This window comes from Miscanthus floridulus, chromosome 3 (genome assembly GCF_019320115.1).
Source record: "Miscanthus floridulus cultivar M001 chromosome 3, ASM1932011v1, whole genome shotgun sequence".
Classification (NCBI taxonomy): domain Eukaryota; kingdom Viridiplantae; phylum Streptophyta; class Magnoliopsida; order Poales; family Poaceae; genus Miscanthus; species Miscanthus floridulus.
In genome coordinates, this window is record NC_089582.1 from 129036195 (window position 1) to 129056828 (window position 20634).

General features: G+C 47.7%; 1 protein-coding gene across 7 annotated transcripts; it reads left to right on the plus strand.

Annotated features, from left to right (window-relative positions):
• Nucleotides 1-10110: 10110 nt before the first annotated feature.
• LOC136542428 (BTB/POZ domain-containing protein At3g22104-like) lies at nucleotides 10111-13988 on the plus strand. 7 transcript variants are annotated; one of them, XM_066534854.1, is made up of 4 exons: nucleotides 10111-10520; nucleotides 11404-11519; nucleotides 11914-13062; nucleotides 13354-13988. In XM_066534854.1, the coding sequence occupies exons 3-4, from the start codon at nucleotides 12130-12132 to the stop codon at nucleotides 13834-13836; spliced, it is 1416 nt and encodes a 471-aa protein (XP_066390951.1). In that variant the 5' UTR covers nucleotides 10111-10520; nucleotides 11404-11519; nucleotides 11914-12129; the 3' UTR covers nucleotides 13837-13988. The 7 variants fall into 7 exon arrangements, with proteins under 7 accessions (XP_066390951.1, XP_066390949.1, XP_066390955.1 ...); XM_066534852.1 differs by lacking the exon at nucleotides 11404-11519 and having other exon boundaries at nucleotides 10112-10520; XM_066534858.1 differs by lacking the exon at nucleotides 11404-11519 and having other exon boundaries at nucleotides 10471-10598.
• Nucleotides 13989-20634: the final 6646 nt, after the last annotated feature.

Here is a 20634-nt window from a genome sequence, read left to right on the forward strand (position 1 = left end):
CTGCTCAACGCTGCCCACACTGGTAGCGTTGTCCACTTCGTCGTGCTCTTCACCTGAAGCCAGGCACTACAATCTCTGCTCAAAATACGCCAAGCATTTTGCCAAGGCATGTCCCATTTCTTACGCCCTAACTCTCCTATTTGTACCTCTTACAACTGCTGCATTTTTCTTGTATGCTGTATAAATCAAACCAAACATTTTCAACATGGCAACAGATGAGCACAGATCGTGCTAACTGGGATAACACCACCTTGAGGACCTTTCTAGAACTAGTGATAGAACAGAAAAAACTTTTGCACTGGAACTAGAAAAGGCCTCACAACCCTCGGCTGGGCAAATATGTATCCAGCATTAAAAAATGCAACGAAGTTGCCGTATGACAAGAAACAGTTGTAGAACAAGTTCAACAAGATGAAGCGGGCATATTTTAATTGGCACAACCTTCCAACCCACACTAGCCTAGGCCGTGGTCCCAATACAGGAGGTGTCACAGTTGACCCCTCATTTTTTAGGGTGGCAACGGGGTACTAACTTCTAACCTTATTCCTTTCTACCCCCTGAATACGAAGTACTAGGGATGTTCCCATTCTACATGTTCTAACCAGTGGACCCATGACACACGTGTAGGAAAATAGCAAATCTACGGCAGAGCAGACCAAAATTCCCAAATGCCTTGACCTACTGATCACTCTTTGGGGACACACCCCGCACGACAAGGGGATGTTGCTCTCTTCTGGTGGACATCATCGCGAGAGGACATCCAGTACTAATAGCCATGATACTCCACACAAAATGTCCTAGGACCCCATAGATCTCTAGAGTATTGGTCAGTCCTCCAAGAGATCCACTAGGAAATACTCTGTCAACAACCCTCCATGTAAGAAGAGTGCTTCGATTGATGACTGCCTTAACGACCTGACCGACATCATTAAAGACCATAAGCTACAGAAGGCCCGTACCAGCAAGCAGGAAGAGGAGATGGACAAAGTGAAAAAGATTTTGAAAGAAGATGGTTTGCTAGAGTCTGATGCTATGTTTGCTCACGCTTTAATTATTTGCACGAACACACTGCACCGTAGGAACTTCCTAACCATGGAAACAAAAGAGGGTCGCCTGAACTTTCTATAGATCTGCTGGGAGGACAGGAGATCCAGATCCAAGTAGATGTTATCTGAAGAAGCGTTCTCACTATGGTAGTCTATGTAGTTTTATTTTCCAAACCGTGCAGTTTGAGTTGTACTCTGTTGTGGACAATATTTGTTTAAGTTGCATCACTGTAATGTGGCCTGTGGCCTGAACTTTGTGTGTTGTTTCTTCCTGAATCCAAATAAAATGTGATATGTGATGTACATATCTTTGTTCAACATACATTTCATTTTTTGATGTGTTCTGTGGTGTACTGGGTCTGCATTTTTCAGGCCAAGGTAGTTGTTGCAGTCATGACCGAGTCCCTAGGTATGAATCCTTCTCTACATTTGTGTGCACATAGTCAGTATATGCTACTTGAGTCCTAAATTATTGTTAATTGGTGTTGTAGGTTCACCTGCAATTGCTACCAGAGTATCTCTATTAATTGGTGTTCTAGGTTTAGCTCTCCTGTAATCCTTCATTGGTTCCTAAACAAGACAAGACACTATTATTGTACTATTGAAATGTGCAGATCCTTCATTTGGACTAAATTAGCATGAGTTAAGATTGAACCTTGCTTGGGACCCAAACCAATATGAAGGTTCGTTTTTGCTACCTCATTAACTCATTTGTTCATAAAGTAGTAGTATGAGTTAGGACTACTTCATGTCAGCACCAATAAGTTTGCGTACAATAATCTGATATGGTTTTGCAGATGAGCAGCAGTGAGGAGTCCAACAGCAGCGAAATTTCTAGCGACGGACCACACATTTTTAACTTGGTTGCTATTGTTGTCGCGCTTGCAAGGTACAAAGCAGCAGTGGCCTATGCGGCTCTAGTTGCCAACCCTGAACTCCCCTTTCCCAAGATGAGCGGATGATAGTGGATCCAACTCAATCTGAGCAACAAACGAAAGTGCCTCGACAACTCACGTATGTCTCCTGCTGACTTCCTGTGGTTGCATGATATTTTACTTGGGTTTGGACTCAAGGGTACACGACAGACAGGATCTCTAGAAACTTTAGGTCTATATGTGTGGACTTGTGCTCACAACAGTGCAACTAGAAGGAGCAGAGATAGATTCGAAAGGTCTTTAGATACAGTTAGTAGGAAGGTTACTCATGTAGCCGAGGTTATGTGTAGGTGGGTAGACACTATTCTTATTCCAACTGATAACACTTATGCTGGTGTGAAAGCTCAACTTGGAACATATGCACCATTCTTTGATGGATGCATCAGGGCTTTGGATGGCACTCACATTAAGGTGATGGTGAATAAGCAGGCCAAACTTGACTATATAAATAGGAAAGGAGATGTAACAATTAATGTTTGTGCCATTGTCGACATGGATGGGCGCTTCACATATGTCGGTGCCGGGATGGCGGGGTTGGTGCATGACATGGCCATCCTGAGAGATTGTTGGGCCGAAGAGAACTTCCCGTAATCACCTGCCGGTTAGTGAGTACTGCTAGGCAATTGTTGGAACAATATTTCTAGTAGCTTGGGCATAAATTAAAAACTAATTGTGCAAATCGTTCAAGTGTTGCAGGACGCTACTATCTGGTAGATGTTGGATACGCGCTGGAGTATGGGTACTTGGGTTCTTTCAAAAATATAAGGTATCATCTGGATGATACCTGTTGAGACTTTGTCTCGACAGGAGAAATTTAACGTGATGCATTCGAGGCTGCGCAATGTCATCGAACGGACATTTGGGATTCTGAAGACGTGTTGGCACATTTTGGATGGGGTTCCTAAAAGCTCTAGTTTGGTTTTGGTGAATTGATGAAACCCTAAGCGCTAACCTAGTTTATCAATGTGGTTATGAGATAGGTAGCACTACTCCAAGTGGTGAAGCAAATGAAGATCATGACATGATGATGGTAATGCTATGGTATTGATCAAATACTTAGACTTGGAAAAGGAGAAAGAAAAACAAAAAGCTCAAGGCAAAGGTGAAATTGATAGGAGTTTTTTGGTTTAGTGATTGAGACACTTAGAGAGTGTGATCACATTTAGAATCGATAGCCATACTATTAAGAGGGGTAAAACTCATATCGAAATACGGTTATCAAAGTGACACTAGATGCTCTAACTCATTGCATATGCATTTAGAATCTAGTGGAGTGCTAACACCGTTGAAAATATTTGTGAAAATATGCTAACACGCATGCACAAAGGTGATACACATTGTGTTTAGCACTTGGGAGCAAGGGTTCAAAACTTCACCGGCGGAGTGTCCGCTCGTAGAGTGCGGACAGTCCGACGGTGTCACCGGCGCCCTGTACAAAAAAGATAGGGTTTCACAGAGTGCACCGGACGCTGGTTATGTAGTGACCGGACGCTGGTCATGCGTTTGGTCAGTGGCGTGCTGTGAAGGCCGCCTTCGGTCTCTTGACCGGACACAGGCAACCGGACACATGCTGAACACTGTTCAACGTCGGGTCATGCTGATGTGGCGGCTCACAGAGGAGATAGTGAGTGACCGGATGCTGGGTGAGTCCGGTCGGTGGTGACCGGACACGTTCGATAGCGAGTGGAACCTTACTGGAAACGACCGGATGCTGGGGTCCTACGTCCGGTCACTTTGAGCAGCGCGTCCGGTCATAACTTAAATGTATTGATGACCGTTGAGATCGGGCGATCAGCATTTGAAGCAGGGGCCACGTGGCGTGCATCGCGCGACTGGACGCTGGGGTCCTGCATCCAGTCGATCTGGCCGGTGCGTCCGATCACCATGAATTTTCAGTGAACAGAGAGCCAACGGCTCTATTCGTGGAGGCTCTCTATTTAAGCCCCATGGCCGTCTCAAGCTCACGCTCTTAGTCATTTGCATTGACATAGCAACCTTGTGAGTTTAGCCAAAGCCCTTTCACTCATCTCCATCATTGATTCATCATCTTTGTGAGATTGGAAGAGAATCCAAGTGCATTGCTTGAGTGATTGCATCTAGAGGCACTTGGTGTTCATGTTTCGCTGCTAGATTCGCTTGTTGCTCTTGGTGGTTGCCACCACCTAGACGACTTGGTGCAGCGGATGAGGATTGGCACGAGTTGGTGATTATTCGTGGCCATCTCCGGTGATTGTGAGTGAACTTGTACCTTTTCTGGTGGAGTGCCGAAAGGTAACCCTAGTGGATTGCTCGTGTCATTGAGTTACCTCACTTGTGGGTAGGTTCTTGCGGTGTCCAATTGTGTGGATGAGGTTCGTGTAACACCTCTTAGTCGCCGAACCACCAAGTGTTGGTCAACACAACGGGGACGTAGCGTGTTGGCAAGCACGTGAACCTCGGGAGAAAATTAGTTGTCTCTTGCCCTTTGGTATTCTCCCGGTGATTGATTTAGCATTCATCTTGTGATTGGTTCACTCCTCTACACGGCGGTATAATTACCCTCTCACTCATTTATATTCTTGCAAACTAGTTATAACAAGCTCTTTAGTGTAGCTAGAATTGAGAGCTTGCTTTGTAGTTTGAGTTCATCTAGTGGAGCTCTTTAGTGTAGCAAGTGTGAGAGCTCTTAGTGAGTAGTGACTTAGCAAATTATATGTCTAGTGATCATAGTAACTAGAATTGCTGGATAGGTGGCTTGCAACCCTTATAGAGCTAGAGCAGGTTTGTATTTAGCTATTTGTTATACTAATCAATTGCTCTAGTTGATTTGTAGATTTTTAAATAGGCTATTCACCCTCTCTCTAGTCATATTAGGACCTTTCAGTTCCGCACTGCCATAGGGAGAAGCAAAAGATGATTATTATGTCATGCTTTCAATGCACAATTATTTGTACATTCGTCAGCATGGATTTGGTTCACCTACGTACACACCTGGCGAGTGGGTGCAGCTCAATGCACATAATAGTATGACAGCGATGAGGGAGTACATCTCTTTGGCTCTCTAGGGAGAATGATTGGGCAAATGTGATGTAAATTAGGATGGAAAGTAGTTCCAATTAAAGCTACAACTCCCGTGTATGTGTACATGCAGGTTATGACATGTTGTCCACTTATAGGCGAGGCCGAGTGGTGGAGCAGAGGTCTAAGTGGATTGGAGGATGGCATGAAGACCCATTGATTGTTGGGTAAGTGACTTTTGCATGGGAACCGACTTCATGCTCATTATTATGTGCCTTGAAAAGGGTACAAATTTTGTATAGATTCCACTTAGGACATTTGTTACATGCAGAGGAATGGTAGGAATTGGAAATAGTAGGATTGTATATGTTGTACATGGAGTAAATGCGCATATTAGAAGGCACATGTTTCTGTAGGTGTTGCAAATGTTTTGTGCAACTCCTACAAGTTTTGTAAATGCTCCAGTAATCCTCCAAGTAGTAGTGTTATGGACAACTGAGGTATGCACTGCTGTAATGAATTGTTGTCATTGGATCTTAGGAATTCCAATGAGCTGTTGTAATGCCCGCAAATTGGTTCAGCTAGCAGTTGTGCCTTGTACTGCTGTTGTAATGAAGTGTTATTTCAATGGCCTTGAAAGCACATTTGAGTGAGATGTAATGAAATGGTATTAGAATTGGTTGGTACTAACTTATATGTGTTAACGTTGATACTTGTTGTCGGGCGTGTATTTGAATGGGTCTGTTAGTTGGCGCCAACTTTGGTTCATTGGCGCCGGGATTTGATTTGAAATGAGTACATTCAAATGGTTGCAGATTGGCTGGCTGGCGGTGGGCTGATTCAAATCAGCGGATTGACCAGCCCAGCCAGCCAATTTATAACAGCTGAACAGAGCAATAGGAGGTAGGGCTAGGCTGGTATTAAAGCCGGCTGAAGCTGTTTTGTTGTGAGAGAAAATTTCTATAAATTCTAGCTGATAAGCCGATAGATAAATTCAAGTGAACATGCCCTAGGAAGCGGTCCAGTGACGACGGCAGTGTGGTGCAGTGCACTGTGCACTGCCCCATGCTGTAGCTACGTACGTAGTACTAGGAACTTAGCTAGCTTAGCTGAGACTGAGATACTGGACCAGTCGCCGCTAACCGGTGTGATTTGTAAAAACTCTAATGGCCGGTCTACTAGTTTGGTTGATAGTTGAACTCCTGGCCTTAACAATCCTAGCACTAGTAGGCACAGCTGCATACTCCTGTTTAGTTGTACTACCATGCGCACGGCCGTCCCCCGGCCCCGGCCCGTTCTGGCATTGGTGTGCCCACGTCGTCTGAGCACACGCACATCTCCCCCCGCCGGCCGCCGCCCCGCTGTACGCACACGGATGCGCACCACGTGAGGACAAATCGGAGGATGGGCGAACCGGCCACGCGCTGGACCTGGCAGCGCGACAGACCCCCTCTGCCGCGCTCCCAGCAATGAATGCTGGAAGCGTGCGGAGCTCTCGGCGGGCCGCGGCCGCGCAGGCGCAGCGCATGCCCGGACGACAGTTCACAACTCAGAATGTGGCGTCGACGAGGAATTATAAATGCTACAGTCCGGAGCCGGCGAGCATTGCAGCGAGCCGCTCGCATCAGAAGAGCCTGCTGCTATCTCCGTTTCCCCAACGCATTGTTTGGCATGTGGTGCACGCAGAAGACGTCGCGTTGGCGTAGGCCACCAACCAAAAAAGCCTTTGCCACCGGCACCACTCTCTGCATCAGGCTGGCTTGGTCCCTGCTGCCTGCATGCAGAGTCCAGAGACGTGTTTGTGGAGACCAGCAAGCAGCAGCCTTTTTCATTCAACATGAATGATAGATTGCAGGAGAAAAGGGAGAGGGTTTGTTTGTCACGGCTAGGTGACGAGCATATTCCTTCATCCATCCTGCTGCCACTCTCTGCATGCATGTCCGTCCTCCTACCTTCGCCTCCTCTGCTGATTCTCAATTCACCGGTGGGTGAACAGAGAGAAAAGAAAACACCAGCAGTTCAGTTTCATTCAAACACACAAGAAAAAACTCACCTGCTGCCTGCTGGTACTGTGCCCTTTAATTTGCCACCACCCTGTGCCTCTTCTGTGGTACAAAAGGGTTACTTACCATCACGCTCTACTACTGATCTGTAGTAGATACAAAAAGAAGAAGAAGAAGAAAAAAAGAAACAAGACTGGTCAGATAGAATCAAACATACGTGGACTGCCTGTGTTAAGATCAACACCATCACTTTTCAAAGAAAGATAAACACCATCATGAGAGAGAAGCAATCGGAAGCGTGGCTAGATCACCACATCCACATGTGGGCCGGATCAGGCACTCGATGCGGACACTGCTGCACTGCACAGTGCACACTACTCATCCCTCCTTTGTTTTACCTTCTCAAAGAGCATCCAAAAAGGCCCAGGAAGAAACAAAGTCCCCCGGCCTAGAAAGGGACTCGAATGCCCATGCCCCTTTCTTTCTTTCTTTAAGCCATGCATGCATATCAGGCTGTCAGTACATGCTGCCCCCCTTGTTTTCTAAACACTTGTTACAGTCCGTGGTACATATACATCGCCATGCATGGGTTAATTTACAGTTTACAAGTCAACTGTTCCCCTGATACCTCACCTAGCCACCTGCCATGCTCCACTCCTTGGCGGCTTGGCTGCCTTTTTATCATGCATTTTACCCTGCATCTGCAAGTTGTTTAGCAGTGGCTTAACCCTGCATGCCTTTAAATCTTCCTTGGTCGTGTATGGACCGTGCGGCCCACCAGGGAAGCGGACCTCTCCCTCTCCGCTCGAAGACAAGCCCACGAATCTGAGTCCCCTCGCTGCACGGCCCACGCCGGCTGCTGTTGCCGGTTGCCGCCCTTATCCGCTTGTGTGGGAAACAAACAGTGTAGTGGAACGGCAGCGTCTCCTTGTTCGCTTGCTCGTAAACGATCATAAATTTCCAGCCAAGAACAGTATTTTTCTCTCACACCAAACCAGCCAGCAGTAAATAATCCACGATACGATATGGACTCCCGAACAGGCTTCCCCACGCCATGGGGGGATAGGAATAGGAAATGTTCCGTGGACCGTTCTATCCCCGGGGTGGGTGACGAGGACTGTTCTACAGGCGCTGAGGCACTCCCTCGTCATCAGTCATCAGGGGCGAAATGGGCATTTTACTTTCACCACCCTTGTGGTAGTAGTAACTGTAACACAGTGAGACAATTGTCCGGGTGTTTACTGCCACCACCTCATCCGGCACTACCGGCAAGTCTTCCAGTGTCGAGTCGAATCAGGTTAAAAATTTGCTCACGATTCTCTAAAGACACATCCATCAGCTAGAGCATCAGTACATCCCTCCACCACTGGGAAGTCTTAAATACGGGTTGCTGCGAACGACCTCTGCCTGATGAGTCCAGTCCATACGATCCAGCACATGTTCGGATGCCTCAAATTTCCGTAGCGATCCCTGTCGCTCGCTCGCTCACCCTCGCCCAATGGCCCCAATCAAAAGCGATGCCCTGCAAGTATATGCAGTCAATAAATGACCCTTTCCGGCTGTTATCAAACAGAGTAGAGTTTACCGGCAGATGTGGAGTGCTGTCAAAACATCATCCATATATACTTTGGCCCACTTTTGCATGTGACGTGCCGTTGCAACCTATTCCTAATCTCACGTGAAAAAATAAAGTTGTTTGTGAAAAATCATGTGGCTAGTGTCCTTCTTGATGAAGTTTAGATGGGCAGTGATATTATACGACTCCATATATTTTGTGTGTAACTATAATCTAATGCCCGCAGAAATCTCTGGCATGTTTGTGCAACTTAGATTAAAAGGAACACCTTCGGTCAATATTATGAAGGGCCTGTTTGGCATAGTCTTTTGTTTGTACATCCCTTTCTACACCAGCAACTTGCAAAATGAACTAAGAGGACAAAAAAAAAGTTTTTATAACTCTTCTCGCACTGTAGCACGGAGCGGGAGCGAAAGAGAGCCAAACCAAACAAGGCCGTAACATGCCACAAAGGATGATTACTCGAGCTTTGAACTAGTTATTTTTTGTTTTAGTTTCTCTTTTTTATTTGTATTATTTTTTCTAGTTTACATTAGTACATGATGTGTTCTGTGCATTTTGATGCACCTTTGGAACATTTGCTCTATTATTGAATATATCAATGTAGTAGGTGTCGTCTCATGCATCTTTGGAAGATGATGTATGAAGCTAGAATTTTCTCCTTAATAGTCTAAAAAGTTTTAAAAGTGACAAACATACTTGCCCTGTGCTGTTATGTAAACTGAACCAGGACATATAATCTTTTTTTCGTTTTTAAGAGAGATAATGTTGTTTGGTTGTAACCAAGTCAAATAACATGTTAGACTGTCTCCAACAAGAGACTTATATGGGCACCTAAACCCAAAATGGGTAATAGAGACATAAAATCAGCCTTCAACAGACTACCTATACGGGAGATCCATTTTGTGTTGCCTGATAGACACAATCCAAATATGAGCATCCTCTCTCCTGGAAACCCATTTGCAGAAAAGATTCTCTTTTACGTCCTGTTGTTGAAGAAGATGCCGAATAGGTATTGAATTCTTTGACTATAGTTCTACCCAAAAGGTCAAATAAGTTTTGTATTTTGGATGTTAGTTGTTGGAGATAGTCTTACGTAGGCTAGGCTGAAGGAGAGGGTTTGTCTCTATCTGCCTATGTTGATTTTAAAAGCCTTTTCCTTTGAACCAAGAGGGCATTTGTTCCTTAAGAAACCCAAGCGAAAACTAATAGAAAACATAATCTCACATATGAGGATCAGACAATCTCTCTCGGTGTCACATGGAAATGACCAACTCAGATGCTCTTTGCTTGCAATCTCAGTCGACGCATAAACAATGCATTTCTGTCTCTACCCGTCTACTACCATCTCTCTCCAGAGTCCGTTCTTCTTCACCACCTCCGTTCTTCTTCTCTCTCCCACCATCTTTTTTGTTGCCCATATCTTTGGTGCAGGAAAAGGACTCCCGCAGCGGCACGGGCGTAGCAACCGAGTGGCCAGGCACACACAGTATATAATACGTGCAAGTGCAAAGGAGGGCAGAGTGAGGAGAAAAATCAGGAACCAGCCTTACATATTCCCCAAAGCTCCCCCTGCAAAGCTCCACTCGCAGCAGGGCAGAGGGTGTCAGTCAGGGCGCAAGCGCGAGCAGGAGCAGCTCAGGGATCCACCAACTCTCCTTCGTCTGGCCCCGCCCCTCGGAGCCGAGCCATTGACTGCTCAGAGCATCAGGTGCGCTTGGACGCCTAGCCATTTGGCGGCTTGGGCTTTCTGCGTGGGTGCCGCATCCCACCTTTGCATTGCATCCCCCTGCTTCCATCCCCATCATCGCAGCCTTTTGCCTCGCTCCATCGCCGCCATGTTGCTTTAAAGTTCAAAGCTTGTGGGATTGGGAGGAAGGAAAACGAGTCTTTCGCCGGAAAGATGACCCGTGTCGTCCTTGAGGTGGATGTGAACGGCGAGGAGCTCTTCTTCGTTGATAAGGTGCGCTGCGGCTCCCTCTCTTGCCATGTTCATGTTCTTGCTTGCTCCTCCACCTCCTCCATGGATTAAGCCATTAAGGTCTCTTCTTGCTCTGCTCTGAACTCTGGTGTTTATGTTTCTCTCCATATACACGACGACGATTATGATGTCGATGTTTTTGTTGTTGTACTATTCCCCAGATTGGCAGCTTGCTGTCCAGCCTGTTAGCCTAGCGCCCTAGCGGCTCTCTTTTTTGGACTCACTGTTGGCTAGCTCTAGCCGCTTGTTTCTTGTGGACGCCTAGGCCTCGGGGATGAGTGAAGCTTGCCATATCCTGTTGGAACCGAACCTGCTCCAATTCTTCCTCTTGTAGTTACCTCTGTACTACGTCCCTGCTAATCGTTCCACATAGTCCCCAAATTTTTTTTGGCACCACCTTGGCATCGTCTTCCCCAATTCGGTCGCGTCCAACCGTTCCTCTCAGAGCTTCCGATTGTTTTCCCCTTGATTTGTACCCCATCGAAGGTTTCCGGGCCATATGCGGCTTGTCACATCCAGGTGGTTCCATGCCGGTCTTCGACTGCTAGTTCCTGATCATTTCCTCCCTGCAGAGGTTGATTCGCCCTCATGGCCATGGCCTGAAAATCCTTGCCTTGTCTGTCGTCTCATCTCTTCTTCTTGCTGTAATTTTGCTGCCGAGCTCTACCCTGCCTGCCATTTCGTGGGTCTAAGACATCGATAGCTTGGTTGTCACACGCCAGTGGAGTCGCCCTGATTCCACTCATTATGCTCACCTGCAACTCTGCTTCCACATCATTTTTGTCGACTACGTATCACTCAGATTAATCCTGCACTTCTTTTCCTTCTGTTCCTCTGGAATTTTACTGTCTGTTGTTTCTCATAGGAGCACATCGCACCTTCCATTTTTAAGCGCAGTTGCAGAGTGCTCAGCTGCAGAGAGCACACAGTGAAGCTCTGTCCGTTTCCCCATCACTGTCATCAACGAGCTCGCCATGCCTGGTCCTTCTCTTCTTTTATTAATGGCGTAACTGTACCGCGCATATCCCGCACCTGCTAATGTCTTCTTCGTCCTCCCGCTCCATTCCTCCACTGCTGGGCGTTAATGGCGTAACAGCTACACCTCATCTTCTTCGCCCTTTTCTATGCGAGGTTTAGTGACCGCTTGGTGGCTACGACTACTCGTTTATGGCCACTAGCTTCTCCCCCATTGAAAAAGCCTACTACATTCTTCTCCGCAGAGAGAAAGACCTGATCTTCCCTTTAATTTGGCGTCGGTGTTGATTTGGATTCTAGCAAGTGGGTGGCGTCTCGCATTCTTGCGGCTGTGTGCTTCTTCCATGCGCTGACGCTTCTTGTTCTGAATTGCTGTTGCGTTTTTGGATATAAATTGCAGGACGTTCTTGCGCGCTTCTGCGGTAGGATCAGGAGGGTGGGGGCCGCCGGCGCAGCGTCCGCGAGGCGGCATCCGAGGGTAGCTCTGCACGGATTCCCCGGTGGCCCCGAGGCGTTCGAGCTCATCGCGAGGTTCTGCTACACTGATGGCGGACGCGGCGGCGCGGTGACCGCGGCCAACGCGTGCGTGCTGCGGTGCGCGGCGGAGTTCCTAGACATGGCGGCGGCAGACGCGCCCGAGGTCGGGGTCGCGTCCACGGCGGCGCCGAGCCTGGTGCGGATGACGGAGAAGGCGTTTGAGGAGATGCCGCACTGGCCGTGGCACACCGTCGTGGACGCCGTGAAGCAGTGCCAGCGCCTGGTCCCGCTTGCGGACTCCACGGGCGCGTTCGACGCGGCCGTGGCCGCGCTGGTGTCGCAGATGGCCGTGCCCCCGCCGGCGGCCGGGGACACCACGACCACGGGCTCCTCGCCGGAGAGCACGGAGTTCCGGTTCTCGTGCGACACCAAGAGCAGCAGCCTCAGCCTGCGCGGGTCCTGCATCAGCCGCACCTGGTGGTTCGAGGACCTCGTCGCGCTCGGCCCCGCCACGGTGGAGCGCGTCGCCTCGGCGCTCGTGGCCAGGGGCACCGACCACGGCGTCGTCGCCCGGTTCCTCTTCTATTACCTCAAGTGTCGCATCGCCGGCGCGAGTGCCGACGACAAGAAGGCGATGCTGGAGGCGTCGATCGCCGTCATGGCCAGCCTCGACCGGAGCGCGGTCTATTGCAAGGGCCTCTTCGGCATCCTGAGGATCGCCGCGCCGCTGAGGCTGGCCGACGCGTGCCAGGAGCGGCTCGTCGCCATGATCGGCCGCAAGCTGGACCACGCGACGCTTGATAACCTGCTCGTCCCAGCGCCGCCCGGGACGGCCAGCCTGTACAACGTGAGCCTGGTGCTCAGGTTCTTGGCCGCGTTCCTCCGCGGCGGCGCCAGCGACGAGCCGGCGAGACTGAAGAAGGTGGGCAGGCTCATGGACCTGTACCTGGCCGAGGTCGCTCCGGACCCGTCCCTTCGTCCGGCCAAGTTCCTGGAGCTGGCCACCGCGCTGCCGGCTCCGGCCAGGGACTGCAATGACGCGCTGTATCGCGCCATCGACGTCTATTTCCAGGTAGTTACTGTAGGAGTTTAACGTAACATTCCATTCCGACAACGTCCTAATTTCGACAGCATTTCACATTTACTTCGCATTAACTCTGCTTAGATTGGACAACAGTTACTACTCCGCATTAATTGCCAGCATGTCAGTGCTTCCTCTGAATCCTATGTATGCAATGCGGTTAACTTCTGCATGTTCTCATCTCTGAACCAACTGATTGGCCAACCAAATAAAAATGACCCTTTACTGCTAGTACCATAATTCGAGTAATAAATGTCGGTTGATTGATGTTCATCGTGTCAGATTCACGGCTGCCTGACGGACGAGGAGAAGATGAAGATCTGCAGGGGGCTCAGCTACGAGAAGCTGTCGCCGGAGTGCTGCAAGCACCTGGCGCGGAACGGCGAGTTCCCGACGAGAGCGGCGGTGCAGGCGCTGGCATCGCAGCACACGGTGCTCAAGAGCATCGTCCTGCGCGAGCCGGGTCAGCTGAAGCCCGTGTCGCCGTCCCCTCCCCCGTCCACGGGGAAGCGCCGCGACGGCAGCGGCGTAGCCGCCGATGACGTCGGCGGCGAGAACGACGGGCAGGTGATCCTGTACGCGGGGCGGCTGGACCTGTCGCTGGAGAACCAGAACCTGCGGTCGCTCCTGGACGGGATGCACTGGCGGGTGATGGAGCTGGAGAAGGTGTGCAGCCGGATGAAGACGCAGATGAGCAAGATGAAGCAGGCCAGGCGAGGCGGCGGCGGACGCACCGCCAGGTCGCTCCCCAGGATGTGTTCTTGATCCAGAGCTCGCCCTGCCATTATTTAGCGTTTAGCGGTGATCGCAACACTGTACCATAGCGATGTACATACGGCTAGAAATCAATCAAGTGCAGTGCAGGTGGCACTGGCAGCATCCCCCTGCATCTTGTCCCTTAAGTTGTTTTTGCTTCATTTTTGCCTAGTATCCTGTGTGTATGATGTGTGTATCAATTCTTGGTGATTGGAATTTGAAAAGAGCAGCTAGCTAGCTTCAGTCTGAGTGGTCCTTGGATGAATCTGGTGTGGTCTATCTGGAAAAAAAAAGGTATGTGGCATGCTTGATGCTTGAAGAATCTCACAATGATACAGTTCGTCAGGTCGTGTATACAGTAACTACCACTACCAGTAGGAAGCATTTTGCTTCAAAAATAAAGTTAGTCAAGTACAACTATATGGCTTTTATGGTATATACATGCTGATTATGACGCTCTATGACTTTGTCCTGCATCATTGTTCTACTTTGTTTTATAGGTCAGAGAAGACCATGAAAGATCAAAAGGATTAAACAAATGGTACTGATGAGCTCCACGTCCTTGCTAAGCCACTGTTCTACCCACTGCCTTGCTGTGTAGAAAAAGCATGATGACGGCGGGGAAGGAACATGCATGAGTACATTGACATCATGACAGGTAAGGTCCCATGGGAACAGTTGACTTGTAGAGCGTAAATTAACCCTGGGTAATGCGCTTTTTACAGTGTTTAGGAAGCAAAGCCAGCTCTGACAGCCTGATACGCATGGTTTAGTGGGCAAAGTGAAAAATGACATCGGCGTTCGAGTCCCTTTCTAGGCAGGGGCCTGTCTTCTTGGATGCTCTTTGAGAGTATGTAGAACAAAGGATTAAAGGAGTGTTGTGCAGTGCCCAACGTTAAACATAGTAGTGCTCCATACTTTATTACGGAGTAGTACCTCTCATATGTGGTGATCTAGTCACGCTTCCAATTGCTTCATGATAGTGTTGATCTTACCACAGGCATTCGGCACCCCCACAGGCCATTAGATTCTAGCCAGCCATGACATGTTCTTGGGCGAACTGCAGTGCCGATAGAACTTTTCGTCTCCTTTTTGTTTGATTTCTCTAGCTGAAAACTTGCTGTTAAGCCCAAGATCGACGCACATGATTAGTACTCAAGATAGCTCTCCGGCCTCCATGTGAAATGTGAAGGAAGAGAAAAGCAAAAGCTCCTTTTGTTTAAGAGCAATTTCTGTAGTACTACTCTATTTCTGTAATTTAATTATTCAAAAGCCAGATCGTAATGAAACCCACACTCCCGTTCATGGAGTAGAGTTTGTAGGAGTAACTATTTGGTTTGGTTTAATTAACATACTAATGCCGAGAATAAAAGTTAGAGATAGGCACGTGTCTTTTCTGGGACGGAGGGAGCATACAAAAATTGTATTCTTCATTTCCTTTTTCCCCACTGTAAATGTAAAGGACGATACTACTGGCCTCCCACCCTGCTCAGCGGTGAGTCACAATCAACACACAAAGCTGGATATGCGGAGTGTCAGAATCTGAATCAAAAGAGATGCTCGTCACCGGGCCATGACAAACATCCTTTTCCTCTCCAGATTCCAGAGTCTAATCTGCACTGCACACACAGGTCATCAGGCACACTCATAGTCAAAAAGGCTGGTGGTCTCCATGAGCGAACCCAATGCACCCCACCACGGGCCAGGGGCCAGGGCCACGCCAACCAGACCTTCTGCCGGCGCCGGCCGCCGGCCGCTGGCTGGCAGAGCCTCGGCCCCGGCCTCCGCTTCCAAGTCTGTCCTCCCCGTGCGCCGCCGGCCGGAGCGGGGGACGGTAGGTGGTAGCTCGGCCGGTTGGACGAAGAACCGAGGCCGAGGGCGTACTGTACGTGGAGATAGGGCGGCGCCGTGCCATGCATCTGGCCTCCTGACTCCTGAGTCCTGAATTCGTGATGATGGGCAGCTGGGAGCCGATCCGGACATGCTCTGTGCCTGCGCGGCCGGGAGCCAAGCCTGTTCGCTCGTGGTAAACTATCGTAAATTTTCAGTCATAATAGTATTTTTCTCTTACACTAAACCAGTCAGCAGTAATAATCTACGATCGTATACAATCGTTTTAGCCCCAGCCGAACAGGCTGACAGCATCCACAAGGCGCTAGCTACGGTACGTATCATTACGTCACCTCACCCCCACCGTAGCTGCTGCTGCTGTGTGCTGTAGAGCTTGCGGGAGGTGCATCCGTGCGTACGTGCCCGCAGGCAGCGGCATGCATGGGCATGCCAATGCCAAGCTAGAACGTACAGGGCCCCGACCGGCCGTGCAGCGCAGCGTAACGACGCAGCATGAATGAATAATGAATGAAATGAAACCAGCTAAACACCGCAGCTGTCTGCCAGCCTAGTTTTCGCAGCCAAAGAGCAATTGGGTGCGTCCTGCACGCGCGCTCGATCTGCCAGCCTGCCCGTCGGTAACTACAGACCAGCTACCTACAACATGGTGCCTGGTGGGCCAGTGAACCGTACCACGTTGTCATTGTCGATCCTGAACCGGCCGGGTTCGACTTCGAGCTAGTCTTGTACGTCATCGCCTCATCGGCACCGCCGGCCGGTATATCGTTTCTCACTTTCTCCGAGCACTCGATCACCCCCAAAGAAAGTTGAGGAAAATTCACCTCCGGTCACTGAATTTGGCCGACGGTATCATTCAGGTTCCTGAATTTCTAAAGTGATATTTATGGGTCCATGAACTTGGCAGATGGTGTCTAAGGATGGCAACGGGGACCCGATACCCGATACCCGACGGGTATTTGATCCATTAGGGGACGGGGATGGGATCATATCTTTACCCGCGGGGATCTAAATGGGCAAGAATCCATACCCGACGGGTATAGCGGGTACGGGAACGTTCTCTGTTTACCCGTCCCCGTTACCCGTTGGGGAACCCGACTATTTGAGCTGTCATGCGAGTATTAGGCCCAAAGAAGCTCAACATAGATATTTTGGTCCAAATCTGAACAGTCATATATATAATTTGTGTGTTCTAGGAACCCTCGTTCAATTTTTCCTCACCATCTCCGCCAGCAGCACAAGCATGCCTGTCTCACGAGCACTCGTGCCCCTCGCTTCCTCAGTTCGGTCTCTCTGCCACCTTTGCTCGTCCTCCTCGCAACCTCGCTCCTTCTCCTCGGCATCTCCGAGACTCCGACACTTATACCCGGGTGAAGAAGAAACGTCTCCGATTGCAAAGCTGCGACTCCAAGTGTCTTTATTTATCGGGTATGCAGTACCCGTCGGGTATCTGTTACCCGACCGATACCCGACGGGTACGGGGATGGGCAAGAATCTATACCCGAGACAGTTAATGGGGATGGGGACGGGATAAATTCTCCGTAGCGGGGAAGAGAACGTTCCGGCGATACCCGACGGGTATATACCCGTTGCCATCCTTAATGGTGTCATCAAGGTCCTAAACTTTCAAGGTGATCACCGCAGGTCCCTAAACTTGGATGGCGGTGTCATCCCAATCCCTAAACTTTCAAGATGATCACCGTAGGTCCCTAAACTTGGCAAGTGGTGTCATCCCTGTCCAAATGTAATAATATTAAAAGTTACCTATAGTATTAAAAGTTTTCTCTATTAAAAGTTACTTCTAATTTTAGTATTATTTTAAAATTTTTAATAGTAGTATTATATAAGTAACTTTTTCCTGTTATTAATACTATAACATTATTATTAAAACTTTTAATACTATAACATTATTATTAAAACTTTAATACTATAATAGTATTATTAAAAGTTCTAATACTATAATACTACTATTAAAAGTAATAGTATTATAGAAATTTTAATACTATTAATGATACATAAATACTAGATTAATTTTAGTATTTTTATATTTTAGTATAAACCTAATGTATTTGTTGTTGTAAATTATTTTAATACTTTAATTTTTTTTCCTGATGTAAATTATTTTATATAATTTATATTTTCATGATAAATATTATATAAATAATGATTGATTAATTGACACATGTTGGATCCATGTCTAACGTACAGTCAGCGTGCCACGCCAGCTTATAGAATAAGTTAGACCATATTTAGACAAGGATGATACCGTTTAACAAGTTTAGGGACCTGCATGAACACCTTGAAAGTTCAGGGACCAGAATGACACTGTCAGCCAAGTTTAGGGACCTACAGTGATCACCTTAAAAGTTTAAGGACCTGGATGACACCGTCTGCCAAGTTCAGAGACCCACAAATATCACTTTAGAAGTTCATAGACCTGGTTGATACCGCCGATCAAATTCAGGGATAGGCGGTGAATTTTGCTCAAGAAAGTTCAAGGTTGGTCATTCACGCTTCCTTTGCATGTGCTTGATGAGGACTCTTCACAAACCATAACCATGCATGGATATTGTTTGGATGGAGCAGCTTGTGCTGTTCGTTCTCATCCAAGTTCACGCTACGCAACGTACGTACGCATGCACGTTGGGCTGTACTGTACGTGTACATGCATGCACCTCAAAAGCCACATCTTGCGCTAGCTGAAAACCTAATCAAGAGGCAAGAGCGAGAAGCTGAGAGATCGAGTGGCCTAGTGTACAGTAGCTTTGACCGCCATTGTTAACTCTTTGATTGATAATCAGCCTGTTCGCTGGTTGATTTCTAGACTGATAAGCTTGACTGGTTCTGATTTATTATGAGAGAAAAACACTGAATTATGACTGATAAGCCCTGGCTAAAACTAACAAGCGAACAAGGTGAATATAACTAGAGAAGGACCGAAACACGCGTAGATTATAATAGAGGCATGCATCGATGAATGCATCCATGCACAAGACGACTTAGATCCTACGGAAGTGATCGCTTAGATGGCACTCGTCTCCGCCCCGATCTCTTTGATTACGTGTGAACGTGTCGCGAATAAAAAAACGAGCTAGCAGTTGGCGACAACATCAAGCATGCCACATCGTATGCGTGCGTGTATGGCGTTTGCAGCGGCTGCAGCTAGCTAAAATATTATTAAAGTTATTATGACAATTATAGCGTGACAAACAAAATATTGTTCACTTCCTTAGAGCACGCTCATGTACTCATATTGTCAACCGTGGGACGTGCCACTCGAAGACCATGCATGTTTCTTACTAGTTGATTAATGAGTGAACAAACCCAGCGCAATTGGAGTGTCACACTAGTAGAGAAATGATTTTCGGTTCGCACCCTTTAGTCTCGGTTGTGTTGGGATTAGGGACTAATGTGAGCATTAGTCCCGGGTCTAAATTTTACATGCACCAAAAAACCCTTTTTATCCTGGTTGGTAACACCAATTGGGACTAAAAGCCATTCTTTAGTCCCGGTTGGTGTTACCAACCTAGACTAAAGGTCCTCCAACCTTTAGTCCCGGTTGGTAAGTGACCTTTTAGTCTCGATTGGTAACACCAACCCGGACTAAAAGTCTCCCACCCGGGACTAAAGGTCTCCCGCGGGTGAATTCAAAAGGAGAGCGCCTAGGACTTTGTCACATGTGATGTGCGGTTGAGTTGGTATGAAGCTACGCGCGAGCCAAGGAGTCTTACTCTTAGGTTCGAATCTCACACACCGCAAGAGAGATCTCCCAGGATTTAAATTATTTTTTTAGTTCTGAGGATGGGCTTTAGTCCCGGTTGCGTGACCCAAGACTAAAGATCCTGACCTTTAGTCTCGGATCCGCAACCCCGGTTGGGAAACCGGGACTAAAAGCCACTTCCCAACCGGGATTGAATCTGACCTGTGTACTAGTGTCAATTTACTATTGTAGCTAAGTTTATGGCTTTTGCAATTAAAACCTCCCTGAAAATGAAAATTTTCTTATATGATACTTACAGAGGAGTAGTGTTAACCAAGGGCAATCAGGCCAAGCGATGAACCAGCAAGGTAGCAAAACTTATTGCCTTTGTCGCAAAGATGGGACACTTAAGCACTTGTTTTTTTTTTTTTTGCTGGTACACTAGAGCAATTTTGTACATATCGCATTTGGTTTCAGAGCTACCTAAATCCTAAGTGTGTCTCGCATGTTTAGCAAGGTGTATAGGCAAGGAGACGAAACCATTATTATGGTTAGGGGTTGTTGCTACTTGCTGGACATTCTGGCTCATCAATAGAAATGATGTTGTCCTTGAAAAAAAATATTCTTCTCTTTTGTAGGTTACAATTATACAAGCTCCATACTTGGGTTGTGCTCCAGAAGCTGGATGTGCAAAATCTGGCTATGATGGCATCGTGAAAGTTAGGTCATTCCAATCCCACATTTTTCTATTTCTAGATTTTGAAAATTCTGTGTTCTAAAGAAGGCCGAAAAAAAAAACTACCCATTGCTCTACTTTTCCAGCACCATGTCCGTTAGCAATTACTTTTTTTTTCGCGAGCGGGTTTGCACCCCATTAGCAATTAGTCAAAGTGATTCAGCCCGATGATGTAGGTAAATAGCAGCAGATGAATTAATATTTGTCAAGTTGCCTGATAAATCAAACATCAAGTTGTGTATAAAGAAAGAAAAAGAAGGAATTATACCATACTTCTAAACAAGGGTTACACAAGTTAGACTAGTACATGTGGAGCTGATGAGTATGGAAGCTTCCCTTTTGAAATGCCAAAGTAACTGTGCAGAAGAACAGCACACTGCAAGAATCCCAAGGGAACAGACGACGGAAACAAAATATGAGTGTCGACTTGATGAGATTCCACCCATGAATTCAGCCGTGTAGCAAGGTGCTCCAGGGCCATGCTCCCATGAAGGCTAAGCCAAGCATAAAGCATCCTAGGGCA